Source organism: Mustela putorius, unplaced genomic scaffold (genome assembly GCF_011764305.1).
Source record: "Mustela putorius furo isolate JIRA1106 unplaced genomic scaffold, ASM1176430v1.1 tig00003850_pilon_pilon_pilon, whole genome shotgun sequence".
In the NCBI taxonomy this organism is placed as follows: Eukaryota; Metazoa; Chordata; class Mammalia; order Carnivora; family Mustelidae; genus Mustela; species Mustela putorius.
In genome coordinates this window covers 11,083,889-11,100,209 of record NW_025422002.1, presented here as the reverse complement: position 1 = coordinate 11,100,209, position 16,321 = coordinate 11,083,889, and the positions used below count along the sequence as shown (strand labels likewise).

General features: G+C 45.2%; 1 protein-coding gene across 1 annotated transcript in view; it reads right to left on the bottom strand.

Annotated features, from left to right (window-relative positions):
- Positions 1 to 7,347, bottom strand: part of SLC6A11 (solute carrier family 6 member 11) — a 129,113-nt gene extending 121,766 nt beyond the window's left edge. Inside the window, exons 1-4 of the mRNA XM_004738533.3 lie at positions 6,891 to 7,347; positions 3,824 to 3,958; positions 3,567 to 3,707; positions 155 to 245 (exon numbers count right to left, since the gene is read on the bottom strand). Of these exons, the coding sequence (XP_004738590.1) occupies positions 155 to 245; positions 3,567 to 3,707; positions 3,824 to 3,958; positions 6,891 to 7,149 (626 nt within the window). The 5' untranslated portion in view covers positions 7,150 to 7,347. The remainder of the gene's footprint in view (positions 1 to 154; positions 246 to 3,566; positions 3,708 to 3,823; positions 3,959 to 6,890) is intronic.
- Between the last annotated feature and the right edge of the window lie 8,974 nt (positions 7,348 to 16,321).

Genomic DNA, 16,321 nt, shown 5'->3' with positions numbered 1-16,321 from the left:
AAATCTCCAAAGCCGTCAAATGCCCACAGAAGCTAGCACGAGCAAAGCCAAAGAAAGAAGAGGTCAGGCTTTTCCCAGAGTGGGGCAACGTTAACTGAGCAGAACCAGGACAGAGGCCTCACAGGCCAAGGGACACAAATCATTTTCCACTTACTCCCAAAACTCCATGACGGGAGAGGTGGCATTCTGCAGGGACACATGACTGTGGTTGCTCATGTTCAGTTTCTGGAACTCCACACAATTCTCTACAGTGGAAACAAGACAAGAAATAGAAGATTAACCTCTGCAAGGGCTGGACCTTGGGAAACATTCAGATTTGATGATGCAACCAGCTGGTTTTACCTAGCCGCTCCAAGCAAACATGCCTCAGAGAACACTGGGGATGGAGATCAATAACTTGTCAGTTTAAGAGAGAGGTCTGGTCAGATTAGAACAGGAGCAAACTTGGGGGGGGGGGGCAGGGCACCTTCTCTCAGTCCCACTCCATACGTCCTATCCAACTCTTCCTTCCTGCCTTGCTCTCTCTTTTCTATTTCTCTACTGAAGGCCTGCCCATGGCATCTCTGTCCTGCCTAGTGGCCCCAACAGGAATGGCGGGACTAAAGGAGTTGTGTCAGTCATGGGGTCACTAGGATAATAATGCATTTGAGACTGAGTTCTCCTTCATGTAGAACACTAACATTGTAGCTGCCTCATAAAGACATGATAACTGGATGAAATGTCATGAGCCTGTATGTGTAAAGGATTTCTGCTTTCTTCACCATTCCCTCAATTGATCCGTTGGTCCAAGGAAAGTTTTGTTGAATGTCTCTTTATTTCATGAAACTTTAATGACCAAGGGGGATTCGAATTTCAGGTAAAAACATCCAACTGTTGAACCTTAATGGCCCAGATCAACCTCCTCCTCCAGGAAGACTTACTCAATCTCCCTCCCCTCAAATGCTAAGAAAATTAGGATTTAAAGGCCCTCCAAGGAACCACCTTCTCCAACTCCCTTTATTTTGAAAAGGAGAACCTTAAGGGCCAGAAATAGTCAACGGACCTGCACCTATACCCTCTCCCTCCTCTACAAAGTCACCAGCCAACTGCAGACCGACCAGGGAGTCAGCTGCTTTGTTATGGTCATCACCCAGCTCTGTTCCCCACCAGGGGACCCATAGTTCTTTACAGCACCCCTGGTTACAGAGCCACCTCAGCCAGACTGGGAACCAGAGCCAGACTGGGAACTCCCTGAGGGCAGCTGTGCCATTCACTGCAGGGGCCCTGTACCCAGCAACAGAGTCTGCATAGAGCCAGTGCTCTGCCCAGTCAGGTACTGCTCTCTCCTCACACGTGAGCAAATTCTCCAGCTACATCTGTGAATTCTGGAGCAGGAAGCCCTCCTATACCTGATGTTCACCACATCAACAGTGTTCACACACTCTTAGCGAAAGGGGGCTACAAACCAGGGGCAGACAGGTTCGCAGTCTGCTGGGGAAATGTCCTCTGATCACTGGCCTCCTTCCTGCTCCCTTGGCAAGTGCTCATCATCTTCTGAAGAGGGGGATGGGTGTGGGGTACACAAAGTCCTGAAAAGAGTCTGAAAACCCGAGATTATAGGTGCCCTTGTGCCTTTATCCAGGGAGAGGAGTCCTTAGTTTTGATCAGTCTCTAAAACAAGGGTTTTTTTTCCCCCCTAGAGTAAAAAAAATTTCTCAGACATCCGACATGGACAAGGTGTTTTTATTAAAATGACATTTAGTTATGTACAAATAAATGAGTGATTATAGTATTATGGTAATCATACAACTATAAAAGCAGAATTAAGTTTATACATTAAGTATCAACTACAAAAGACAATTCAGATTGATAGCATAAAATCGATGTGTAGTATAATGCCATTTTATGAAGTTAAATGGACTTCCCAGCAGAAAAATGGAATCAACAGGGAGGAGGCAGGGTCTATGGAGCTCTGCTTGCCTGTTCTTCCACTGGCTACTTGAGATTCAATGCTACTACCATTTTTTTTTCTGGTCACACTTGCGCAACATCCTTATTCTTAGAGTTTGCTACATTCTTAACTGGACTTCACTTAGTACTGAAGCACCATTTATAAATTAAATCTCTCTGGTCTTCTCCATTGGCCACCATCCTATTTATCAAAAACAAATCTTAAGTTGCAAACACGCACAGCCAGGCACTGCAACCTCCTGCCTGACCTTGGTTATAAGATGGTTGTGCACAGAATCCATGGGTGCATATTTTTAGAGTGTCCTCAAAATAAACACACAGAATTAAATTATCATGGAGGACTCATAGGCCTTCTAGAGTATACACTTGAATTTTAATTTGAGAAACATCCCAATGAAATCCCTGGCCAAAGAAAGGTTAAGAACCACGACCCTAAAGAGAGACAATAAGAGACCTCTACAATAAGAGACCTCTACAAAATGGGAGCTGGATAAAGTCATGCAGGACTAGAAGCTACTTCACAGCACTTCCTAGGCCTAATTGCTACTGTTCCTTCTGCTGGTAACCAACATCCTACCCAGTCTTACTGTATCTTAGAATGACAGACCACTTCCAGAGATAACCTAACCACAGGTTATAACACAGATGATGAATAGCTTAAAGCACGTGTGCCGATTCCAGTCAAAAGGCAGTGGCTCCCTGGAGCAGAGTGGAGAAGGGTTCTGAGGCCAAGACAAGATTCAAAAAGGGAAGAGGTCTACAATCGATTGGTGATGTCTGCTCTGAACCTGGCCGTCAGATAGGGATTGAACGTGTTATTTGCCTTCCCTGGATTATAAGACTCAATCTTAATAGGATGGACAAATTGAAAAGCCAACAGCACATTAGAATCCAAAGTAATCTAAAAAGTTATCCACTCGAGGGAGTAGGAGAGTGGTAAATTCAAATATCTACCTGAGTTAGACAGGTAAAGTAAATATGTAATGTGGACTAAGTGGAGACTGTGGCCAAATTGAGGACAGAGGTGTTATCCAAAGACAACTGCTTATTAGCCCCAGAACTGCTGCCAAGCAAGAATTTGGCAATGTGGGTCTGCTGTTGCCAGGTTGTTTTTTTAATTTTTCAAGAGAAATTGGAAATCTGGATTTTCATGTGAGGTCTTCTGGTTTTTAAATTTGTCAACGAGATACATTTTTTAAATTCACTGATCACTGATCAAAAACCTAATGGTGTGTAGGCCCCTGGTTTGCAACCCTTAATCTAGTCTAACCCCTTCATTTTAGAGAGGAAAATCTGATATCCAGAAATGCAGGGGTGGAAATGGAGCTTGACCCCCTCATACCTGCCTGCACAGGGCTCAGTCTCTATATTAGGCAAAGTGAGGAAAGAACATCACCATTCCACTACCTGTGCCAATTCCTGGGCCAGGGCTCAGCTCAGGCTCAGGGCTGCAACCCACAGAATGAAACCAGACCCAGTTAAGAACTGACCTCCAATTTCAGTGGAGTCTGGACTCATGTCAAAAGGCCAAAGGCTGATTGATCTCCAGGATATGGGCATACCCCCAATGCCAAGTCCCCCAGCACCAGCAGACAGACCCTCCCTGGGGGCCATACCTGTGTTCCATTCATGCCCACAGGTGGCCCAGGGAAGCTCTGTAGTGAAGCAGTTGCTCAGGTAGAAAATGGCCCATGCCAGGATGATGATGTAGTACACGTTTAGATGGGCCTCAATCACCTGTGTTGCGTAGCCAATGCCTGAAAGAACAAAGGGAATGATTTGTATCTCTCTCCACCTTGTTACAACAGTCTCAGCTACTTTTCACAGACTGACATCACTCAGGAACCACTTCATTTTCTAACTCAATGCTTACCTTCAAATAAAGGGCAAATTTTCCTCCAACATGTAATGCCACCTTCACTAGTGAACTGTCCCAGAGCTGTTTCCAAGAAAAAAACAGGAATTCCACAGCAAATAAAAAACACCACGTAGGGAATCAGGAACGCCCCTACAAGGATGCAAAGTAAGGGAATGCGGTTAAAATTGCCTCTACTATTTCAAGTTTGACAAAAGAAATCTTTAATAAGCACCTCCTATGTGTGAGACATGTTCTCTGAGTTTAAAGTCAAGTCCACACCTTGAGTCAGAAAATATGGCCCTGGGTCTGTGCTGTTTGTACATCCCATCTCCCATCCTCAACTTCATCTGTAAAATGGGGCTTTAAAAATCAATATCTATACCACTCTTCTCACAGAAATGTACATCTAAGATGATAATGTCAAAGTGTTTTCTTTCCTTGATTCTGTGTTTATATATTTCACCCTACAGCATAGGTTAAATCAATTCCCTTTCTGAACATTACATTGTCCTTTTGTATTCTAAAGTAACCTCAACAGGCGAGGTAAGGGTGACCCCTTCTTCTTATTTACTTTGGAAGTAATCTACAAAAAGAATGTTTTCATTAGGAGATGCATTCTCCAGGAGATGTGCAATAAGCAGCCTCAGGCCCCAGCACATGAGAGTCAGATAAAGGAGCTGAGTTATAAGGGGTTTGCTGTAAGAATCTATCTATTCAAGAAAAGTTGACTTTGAATCAGTCTGAGAAAAGACTACCATAAGCTTTAGGGCTCCTATCTTGATACACACAATACCCATTGCCTGGGCTTTTCTGTGAAACAAATTAAATAACTGAGGTGAACATGAGCTATTTTAACCAGAAAGGGATTTTTTTCAAATCCCTCATTCTCTCTCACCCATCTAATAACAAAGCCTGAACACACATGCTATTGCCCACCATCTGATCTCACAAACGAAGGCTTTAACTGAAATTGCTTTTTGCTAAATGAAGTCTCTTTAACCTTAGAATTAATAACAACAGTTTCGATCAATCCTGATAGTAGGACAGCATCTACCAGATTTTGAAAGGGTTTTAGCTTTTTTGGGCAAGATACTTTTTTAAAAGTTTCACAATGGGAAAGAAATTCATTAAACTATTGTTAGGATCTATGAATAGAACTGTGTATTTTTTTTTTAAAAGGCAAGCAGTTGGTAATCAGATACCCCAACTCTATCAGAAGCAAAAAGTGTGTGAGAAGGAACAAGAGGATCTGTTTGCTGAACATAAATCTAAGTGTTTACAACAAGCTGCAGTAGGTTCCCTAATACATTGTAGTATACTTGTGAACCCTCTAGAACCTAACAGGTGGCACTTTCTGAAAAACTTTTAGCCTATGTATTCACAAAACTAGCAATCCTTAAGATAACTAGCTCAATTAAATCAGGTTATCTGTGTACCTAACGGAGACTCTTGGCAAATTACAGAGAAAAAAAAAAACCTAATTTTTAAACTTTGCTCACTACACCTTTTTTTTTTTTTAATCTGTGCAGAATTTGTAATTAACCCAAATTACTCTGTTTTCTCCTTTTAGGCATGCATTTGGTTTTGGCATAATAATTTCCTGTATTTAAAAAAAGGTGTTAAAACAGTTTTTGCCTGGGACTACCCTAAAGGGTTTCCACAGGTTTCTCAGAAGACACGGCAGCTACTAAAGGCTGAATCTGCAGAGGCAGAACTCACAGCTGAGGCCATAGGGCACATTCCGGGTCTCCAAGGCCACTCCCTCTCTCTCTCTCTCTCTCGTGCCAAGCCACCAACACCGGCGGTCACTTCATTACCAGTGCAGAGCAGGCTTGGAGCAGCCTGTGCCTTCAGAGTGAATGTCTCCAAAGAAAGGGCCCGGGCCAAGCAGTACCCTTCTCACTGTCCCTGCAGCTGCTCGCACAGGAAGTCCAGCTCCATGCAACCTAACAGTGTGGTCCCTGCCAGCCAACTTCTGAGCCACCTTCAGTGGAATCTGGGGATCTGCTGGAGGAGCAGGGGAACAGCAGGGAGAGAGAGGAATGCATAGACACAGGCTTTTCCTTAGAGAAATTGTGCCCAAGAAGGTATCACAAGGTACCCTTGCCATGCACCACCTTCTGTCCTGCAAATATGATAGGTGGAGGCTCCTAAAGTCCTTGAGTGGAAAGATTTGAGGATTCACTGCAGCATCACCACCAAACTGACTTGGACACATCACTAGGAAAGACTCTCTCATCTCCTTCCTTTCCCTGTTCCCTACTCCAATACCTCTAAGTATCTCCTACACATTAAATCAGTATTGTTGCTATTTGTCTTAGGTGGCTCTGAGACTAGTGAAAGGAAGTGCTTGGGGCCAATGTTTCCACCAGATGGGCCAGGAAGGGGACCTAGTGAAGGCCTTAAGGGCAAATGAAAGACTGGGCAGGTAATCAAACATTAATGCCCCAACTTAAAGTTTTCCCTGTTGTCAGTCCAATACCAGTTTAAAACAAGGCCTTGGTGGCAGAATCCCATCTTTACTTCTCACAGGGTTATTTCTTTGAACCTTTGTATCTCATCTGCAAAATGGGTACGCCAATGCCCGCAAAGATGACTTTAAGGATGCAAGGAGATGATGTAGGTAAAGCTTGTTACAGAGTCTGGCATTTCAGTAAGCGCTCAAAACCTGAGCCTACTCAGATCACGATGAGAGTCCCTTTCCTTCATGCTGGTTTCCAGTGAGGAAAGCTAAGGATCAAAGGGTTTTTCTCCTCCTTAACAGTGATACGGGTACAAAAAGCAAGGGCTCCTAGCCTAGGCCTCCACCTCAAGTTGCTGCAGAACACACCTGGCTGTCAAGTCCCCGCGCGCCAGCAGGCGGCACATTCAGGTGCGAAGAGGCGCGTGCACATGCGCCCTGGGAGAGGCGAGTCTAGCCCTGGGAAATGCTCCCGCGCCAGGTGGCCCACAGAGGGCATTCCCCCGAGGGTCCCGCTACACGCAGGCGCGGGCGGGGTCGCGCGCTCGCCCCCTTGCTCCCCGCCCCCACCGGGCTGAGTTCCCCTCCCCGTTCTCCCTCACGTCGCGCGTGCCGCCTCACCTCCTCCGTTCTTGTAGCACAGGTAAGGGAAGCGCCACACGTTGCCCAGCCCTATGATCTCCCCAGCCACGCTCAGCACGAACTCCACCTTGTTGTTCCAGTGGCCACGCTCGTGGACCGCCTTGTCGCGCTTGTCGCGCGGATCCCGCGCGGACGCCGCGCTCCCGCTGCCGCCGCCGCCGCTTCCCAGCGCCTCAGACTCCCGCGCCTCCTCGGCAGCCTTCCCATTGCCCAGAGGCAGCGCCTTCTCCGCCGTCATGGCCGCGCTGGCTGCCTCGTGCGCCGGGCCCGGCTCTGCGCCGCCGCCCCAGTCGGGCTGGCTTTTCAGGAGGCGCGAGCGGGCGGGAGGGGGAAGCAGGGGGTGGAGCTGAGGGGCCGGGCCCGGCCAGCGCGGGGACGGGAACGCCGCGCGGCGGGCCCGGCCCTCAGGGCGCCCACGCCGCCTCAGCCCGGCAAGGCCCGGGAACCCGCGAGCACCTTGCGCGCGCCGAGCACCTTGCGCGCGCCGAGCACCTTGCGCGCGCCGAGCACCTTGCGCGCGCCGAGCACCTTGCGCGCGCCGAGCACCTTGCGCGCGCCGAGCACCTTGCGCGCGCCGAGCACCTTGCGCGCGCCGAGCACCTTGCGCGCGCCGAGCACCTTGCGCGCCCTTCCTTGCTGTTCTCCTACCCTCTGGCCTTAGGACAAGAGAGGAAGGGCCTAGGGCCTAGGTTGGGCTCCTGGCACCAGTCCCTCAAGTTCCATCAGGTGTTTAACCTCTGAAAGCTTGGGCCTAGACTGCCCATCTCGAATAAGATAAGTGGGCTCTAGACCAGACTTCTTCCATCTTTAAGGTACATACCAAGCACCTGCAGATCCTGATCTTGTGGGTCTGGCAGGGCTGGAGCTTCTGTGATCTAACAATCCCCAGGTGTGGATGCTGCTGGTTCAGGAACTACACCTGGAGGAAAAGGAGAGTAAATGAACTCTTGATTTCTTCCCAGTTCTCAAGGTTTGCAAACTTCCCTAGTATGGGTACACCTACAGAACTTGTTCATCCTGGTGCTCACTGTTCTAAACACAAGGAACCAGGACAGTGTGGCAGATGAGCATCTGTCTGAAGACGGGCAAGTATAGGTTGAATCATGCTCCACCTGAGTTGTGTGAAGTCATCTGACCTCAGTGTCTTAGTTTTCCTGATATGCAAAAGGAAATACCAATAATACCTTTCTTAGGGGTTGTGTGTGGGTTTGTACTTAATGAGAAAATGCTTATAAAGTACTGAGTATGTTGGAAGAGCTCAATGAACATTAACACTTTTTAACAATATCATATAATGTGTAGTAACACAATGTCTATATTTGTGCATCTTCTTGTTTAGTATCTATCATGTCACTTAAATTGTAAGGATGATATACACTGTCTCATTCATTATAATAGCCACAGAGCTTAGCACAAGATCTAGCACATAGTAGATGTTCAGTAAATACTATGGCAAGAGAGAAAGAGGAAGGGAGGAAGAAGGAAAGGGAAAGAAAATTAGATCTGCAAGGTACTACAGAGATCATCAGATCCACCTCAGTCATTTCACAGCGCTGGAGGAGCCCAACCACAAGATCTCTTACTAATGCCACTCTCTGTGTTCTCCATCCATCCCTTGGAGCTCCTTCTGGGGCTTTTTGAGGGAAAACTTCCCCCATCTGGTAGCCTTCAGCCTCTGCTTTCATTCTAGCTTACAACTGCTTGAGTCTCTCCCCACCTCCACCCCTCTAGAAAACCATTCCTGCCACCATCTTCCCATTTCAGGCCTTCTTCCTCCCCTCCCCCTCACTATCATATTTCTTGAAAGAGTAAGTTTACATGCTGCTGGCCTTGTCTTCACTTCCCACTCACTCCTCAGCCCACAGCAATCTGGTGCCCACCCCCACCGTTCCTTTGAAAGCGCTGTGAAGTCCCTGAAATCCTCTTCATTTGGCAGATCTTATAGTTCCTTGTCCATCCCCATCCTGCCTGACCTCTAGGTAACTTTCTGTACCATTGTCCTCTTCTTTCTGTCTTAAAACTCACATTTGCATGCTTTCTTTAACACTGCCTGCCTCAGCTGCTGTTTCTCTTCCTGCTTCTCAGCTCTTTCTTTCTCTCCTCTTAAATTTCATCTCATGCCTTTATCACCCAAAAAAAAAAAAAAAATGCCCACACCTCCCACACCTCTGTCCCCATGTGCTGTACAGGGTATGTCCAAAAGCAAAGATCCTGCCGAGTGTTTAGGATAAGAGTAAACTGAATTCAGGTAGATGTGGGGTCACATCCAGGCTCTTCCCCTTAGGAGCTGTGTTATCTCCGTCCTCAGACTCCCTCCTCTGCCAAGTGGCGTTGATACTAGTTCTGACCCCATGGGATGGTGTGAGGGTTTGCAGGCTGAAAGCTTTGAAAACAATAGGTACTCTGTGAATAGTAGCTATTATTTTTATTTTGAAGTTGATGGTGATGTCATTCCCTTGCTTAAAAGTTTTCATTGGCCTTTCTTTGCCTACAGGATGAAATCAAATTGCTTATCTTGACATTCAAGCCTACCCCACAATCTGATTGCCCTAGCCTTTCCTTCTAAACGGATGCTGTGTCTATCCCACACAAAAACTCCATATTAGTACTTTGATTTGGGGGAGAGGGGGGCGTGATCCTCAATACTGCACATAGAATGGTCTATGAAGGAAGGAATTCATGTCTGACCTTGACAGTGCCTGCACACAGTAGGCACATAGTGCCTAGGAGTCCTACTGTTTAAATTAATAACTACATCAAAAGTTAGAGACATAGTTCCAACCCTTATTGCAGTATTAGGCTATCATCCCAGAACCTTGCAGTGTAAGAGGGCTGTATCTGGCCAACCTCTGGCACAGACTGGGCTCAGTTTTGCTTATAGGTGGTTATGAGTCCTTGGGTATGTCCCCTAATTTCTGAGCTTTGTTGTCGTTACCTTATCATAATGAGCCTGACTTTCCTCATCCCCCAGGGTGGTCTTAGGGGTAAAGTGAGACTACATGCAGAGAAGAGCATTGTACATACACTAATGTCCCAAATTCACTTCTCAGGTTTTATTGTTTCCTTTTATAGAAGTTGACCAAGTCAGTATCCTCTTGCTAGAATTTGGTAAATAAATGTTTAAAGTCTTTCCCTGTGGTTGTATCATGGCTCTGGAAAACACTTAATTCTTTCTCCTCTGTGCTTATGCAGAAGAACCCACATATCCCCCAACATTTCAGAGCCTCATCTCTGGAACTTTTTAAATTTTTTTTTCCATTTTGTTATTTCTTGAGTGGCAGTAACTTAAAGTGCACACACTCATGTTCCTGGATGGATGTACTGAGGTTGGAGCAAGTCAGGAATGTGGGCCATGGACCATCTCCAGAGCTGGTCCTGATGCAGCATAGCATAGTGGTTAGGAACATGGGCTGTACGGTCATACTTCCTGGGTCAAAGCCCACATCTGCCAACTTGGCACATTACTCTGAGCTCGTTTCCTTATCTACCAGATGAGAGTACTGATAGTATTTGTCTTTAATTGTTATGAAGGTTATATGGGCTAGGATTTGTAAAGTACTTATATTTGTGCCTGATAAAAACATTTCTGTTAAATGAATATATAGTCTTCAGAGGACAGAAATGTCATGACTTTCTTATTCCTTTCTTGGGACAAGCATTCAAAGTCTTTAATCTGTACATAGCTGTCCTGAAGGCTCATTTAAACTTCAGCATTGCTCATTCATTCATTCTCCAAATACTTGTGGATCTTCAATTAGACACTTTATTGGTCTTGAGGGTGCAAAACCAGAGAGAAAGCCTGCCCTAGGAGTATGCTGAAGCCAGGTCATACAAGCTCAGGAGAGTCAGTTATTAAGTTTTCAGAATTTTGCAAGCCATAATTGGGAACTTGAAGCCTTCTGTGGTAGTTGTACCCCAGGAATCTATAAAAGCTACACATCAACCCTACACCCATAGCCAATGTACCAGCCCACCATTATGGAATAGTGGGGGAGGCAGATTCTGGTTAAGTAATCACAGAAATGAATAGAAGTTGGAGATTCTGGTTTATGCCATAAAAGAGAGACTGTGGTGCTGGAGGAGCTTGTAACTGAGAGACCTGACTTGTCAAGGAGATCAGGGAAGGCTCTCTGAGCAAGTGACAGATGAGTTGAAGCCTAGAGGGACAGAAGCAATGAATGGGGTAGGAGGGGTTGGGGGTCTTGAAAGATGATGATCACTGAGGCTGAGGCTAGAGGGCAGAGTATGGAACAAGACGTACCTGAAGGGAGAATATTTTTAGCTGTGAGTGACATTAGGATATTTGCATTTTAAAGAGATTACTGTGAAATGTGGTTTATGAAGTGAGGAGGGTGCTATGAAGAGACTACTGCAGTAGTCCAGGCAAGAGATGATGGCAGCTTACATGAAGGAGGTGGCAGTGGAAAGGAAGTGAGGAAGAAGGAGTTGGTAAAACCCACAGGACTTGACCTGGGGCTGAATGTGGAAGATAAGGAAAAGGAAGGTATCAGGTATGTCTGCCAGGTTAGTAGAACCCCAGCATTCTGCTGTGGGTGTGATGGTCCTGCTCCACTTTGTGCATATACACCCACTGCTGGCTTGCTCAAGGAGAGATAAGCCAGAACCACTGGACCAGTGCACAGTCCTCAATTGTGTGAACTGTTGCAGGACCAAAAACCTACACGACAGAACCAGTATCAAAGAAGGGAAACAAAAAAGGCATTAGATACCAGATAGAACTTCTTACAAATCATCTAGGCTGAATAATCTGTCCCAGGGGTAGCAAACTCCTCTCACCTGAGCTTTTGCTATGGAAGCTAGACTGGCCCATAGCAAGGAGACCACATGAGAACGTATGGGTGGGCTTTCCCAATTACAAGAGCCTTTGAGAACACAGATCTCTGCAAAAACTATTCCTCATTGCTGCCATTCTACTTTTTTCTAATGGGTTTGTGTTAGCAATCCCAATTCTTCATTCTTCCCTGTATCCATGAGATTTTGCCATGTAACTCTGCAGGACCCTCCCAGCAACAGAGTCCAGTCATCTAACTTGCTTTGGGCACTAGAAAGAGGAAGAAGTGATGCTGTGCCGGTTCTCAGCCTTGAGCCACTGTGTGTTTCTGCTTGCCTTCCTCTGCTTCTACCATCATCTTGTGAAGGATGTTCCAAGTCAGTCCACTGGTCCAGTAGGAAAACAAGATACACACAGAGCAGAATTGCTTCAGCCTACGTGCCCCCAGGCAAGCCCAGACTAGAGACGCCAGGGACCACAGAGGTATGAGCAAACTCAGCCCAGTCCACCTCCCACCTCCTGACTTAAGAAGTGTAAAAATCAATGTCTGTTATACTTAGCCATGGAGTATCAGTGAGGTTTATACACTTTTTTTTGTGTCTTTCCCCTTTTCCAGTGCTCCTCTTTACTTCTCAGGCAGAACTCGTTCTCTTAAGCCCACTTTAATGCTCATCTTCTTCATGAATTCTAAAATGATTTTTTCACCTTCTGAACTCTCAACATGGCTTGATAACCACACCTTCGAGGAGAAGCATTATTTTGTAGCCTTTACACCACCAGACTTAGGATATGTTCTCACCAGGTCGCTGTGGAAAATTTCTTCTTTTAATGATCTCAGTGCTGGTTCAGGGCAAGATCTTTACCGTTAGGGCCAGAATTAAGATGGATGGGTGACCCTGCTTGGGAACATTTTATTCTCTTTGTCCTTTAGCCATCTCTCTCCCTAAGTCTTTATTCATCTGCTTATCTTCTGCAACAATCCCTCGGACAGCCTACTTTTGAAAGAAGGAAATACTGTAAGAACTACCTGGAAATCTGTAAGAACATTCTGTTGAAATGTTTAGATAAGTAAAAACAAGTAGATAGTCATTCTATCTGTATACTGTGGTAAATTGAGTGACTGGTTCCAAGTGTTCACTTGCCTGTCATTATCACTCTTGCTGTGGCCCTGTGGTGGGCAGAATGTGCTTCCCCATCCCTGGACTACGTCATTCACATTGCCCAAGCAGAAGTTTGAAATGTGCTTGTGTAATTGTGCTTTCCCCTCTCATCTGCTGACATTGTCATGAGAAAAAATGTACCCCATGTAGATGCTGCCCCATCTAGCCTGAGCCCTAGAAGGAGACAGTGGAGCAGAAATGCTCCAGCCAAACCTCAGACCTACAGCTTGAAGCAGAGCTGCCAAGCCATAGGCATGGGACTGCAAAATAAATGCACTGAGATTCTGAGGATATTATACGCCAAAAACTGACTGATAATGCTTACCACAAGCCATGCATGGGCCTCATGTACCCCATCTCGGTTATGCTGCACAAAACCATTGTGGGGTAGGGATGGTAATATCTTCATTCTGCAGATCACGAAGCTGAAGCTTGGTGATGTTGAGCAGATTGTCCATAATCCCACAGTCAAGTCAGAATTCAAACCCAGTTCTCTGGCATCTCTTCTGTGACCTGCCAGGACTGACTGTGGTCCTCTTCTGGTCACTGGTTTTACCCACATGAACTTTGTGTTTCCCTGTTTGATCTTGGTGGGAAAATGAGAGGACAAAGAAGGAATATATATTCTTTCCTTATCTAAGTCCAAGAACATTGATTCAAAACTTAATATATCCTGGATGCCAACCCAGGAACCAAATCTCCCATCTGGGACCTGTTGCTATAGGAGAATGATTTCCAAGTTCCACACACTGATTTTACACTTAGACTCTGAGCTGTAGTCCTTCTGGTATTGGGCAATACCTCTGTGTGTGAACACACATGGCACCTTGTGATCTGATTTTCCCTGTGTTTATAGCTAATCTCCTAGATAACCTGGTTCAGATGCCTAAAGCTAGTGGCATGTCACAGATATTTACGTTTACCTACAGCTAGACCTCATAGGACCACTGCATCCAGCCACCCAGATTAAGTGCTAATGCTGGGGATACCATTCACATTGTTACTCTGGAATTGTGCAATATGGTGGTCCTGGTCCTCCTATTACAGATGTCCACACTGAACCCAAGTTACTTAGTTGGTAAGATGCTGTACTCTCCATTGGTCCCAGCTATAATTTGCCTTGTAGCTATGTATCAAGGTTGTTTATTCTAAGAGAGGATCATAAACTAAGAACTGATTGAGCATTAAAGATACATGAATCCCCAAGTCACAGTTCTCTGGTTCAGAATTTCTCTGATAAAAATGACACCTCAAACAATGTTTTCTACCACTTTCTTTATGTGACTTACTATGAAAGAAATTATTGGGGGGAAATTTTAAAGAAATTTTCCTAGTGCCCTAACATCCTATTCCCAGATTGAGTCCCACTCTTGTCTCTAAAATGAACAGTTATGATTGGAGCACAGCACAATTGTGCTTTGTGCAATGTGTTACATGCTGGTAATGGCTCAGAAATGGTCCTTCCTTTCAGTGAGATAACAAACAATAATGCAGTATGGCGGGCACTAGAATAGAGATGGATGCGAGGTCTTATGAGAATACAGAGGAAAGGGTACCCCTTCTCCTTCCATGCTGCATAAACCTTCAGGGAGGAGGTAATAATTCACACTAATCCTTTCAAGTATGAGTGGGAGTGCAGGTGGGGAAAGGAAAGGAAGCTATGCCAGACAGAGGCAAAAGCATGAAATTGCCTGTTGTAGCCGTGAGGCTATTGCCCAGTAGCCTTGAGGGATGCCAACTACCTAGAACTGCACTGTCCCAACAGAGCAGCTACCTGTGGTAACTAAGCGCTCACATGTGGCTGGTCTTAACTGAGATGTGTTAAAACACATTCTGTATTTTAAAGATTTATTCTAAAAAAGAATGTAAAATAGTTAATCAATGTTTTCAATATTGACTACATGTTGTAATTATAATATTTTGGATTATAATGGGCCCAATATTGTGATTTATAAGAAATATATATTTGATCATTCAGATGACCAAAATACATTTTTCATACATATTTGGTCATCCTCCTTGATTCCTAGCTCACAGTTCCCCAAACCCTTAGAATTTCCTGAGTGAAAAAGAGCAATGGAATCATCTTCTGTCCTAATATTTGGGTCTCTTGCCCTCAGTTCCTAAAATCACTTGAGAGCCATTAAGTTGAAATGGGTGTCTTGTTATTATAACAAGTTCTTTTCTACCATGATTGGTAGAAACTTGCAATTTATGTTAATGAGGTGATTTTTGGAAAGCACCTAAGGATGGAGGCTGGTTGCCAGGGAAACCAAACGTGAATAGAAGATTAGAACTTTCAGTCCTGTCCCTTGACCTCCCGGGACCAGAGAAGAGTTAGAGGTTGAATCAGTTACATGGCCAATGATTTAATCAATCATGCCTATGTAATGAAGTCTCTGCAAAAACCCAAAAGGACAGTTCAGATCACTTCTGGAGTGATGAACACATTAAGTTTGGGGAGATTGGTACCCTGGGACAGAACATGGAAGCCTACACCCCTTCCTCAAACCTTACCCTAGGCGTCTTTTCCATCTAGCTCTTCCTGAGTTATATCCTTTTAAGATACTGGTATTGGGATGCCTGGGTGGCTCAGTTGGTTGGACGACTGCCTTCGGCTCAGGTCATGATCCCAGAGTTCCGGGATCAAGTCCCGCATAGGGCTCCCAGCTCCCCAGGGAGTCTGCTTCTCCATCTGACCTTCTCCTCGCTCATGCTCTCTCTCACTGTCTCTCTCTCAAATAAATAAAACCTTAAAAAAAATTTAAACTGGTATTGTAGTAAGTAAACTATTTCTCTGAGATCTGTGAGCCAATATAGCAAAGTAATCCAACCCAAGAAGGATGTCATGGGAACCTTTGTATATAGTTTATCAGCCAAAAGCAGAGGTGATAACCTGAACTTGCAATTGGTGCCAGAAGTGGATGGGGGGCCGGGCTTGTGGGATTGAGTCCTTAACCTGTGGAATCTAATGCAAACTCTAGTAGACAGTGTCAGAACTGAGTTAAGTGGTAGGATACCCAACTGATGTCTGAGAATTGTTTGGTGGTGGGGGTGGGGGGATCCACATGCATTGGAATTGGTGGTCAGAATCTTGTATTGGGTTATGTAAAAGATATTCAAAATTAATTTCAACTTTTTCCTTACCCTTTTAAAATGTGGCTACTAAAAATTTTATATTACTTATGTGACTTATGTTTTTATTAGACAGTACTGGTTCAGAAAAGCTAGGCAGTAGGAGGCAATAAATACAGAGCTGAGCTTTGAGTTCAGCTTTGAGCTTGTAGACTCACCCAACCTGCCACACAAATCATAGTACCAGCCACTCGCTTATGCATGGCACCCAGCCTCTTCATGCTGTTAGGTTCTCTGCCCAGTCCCTAAAACATCTGTGCTTCTGGTTCTACTGTACAGACCTATGTGATTGCTGCACTTCTCAAAGTGGCAGCCAAAGCATT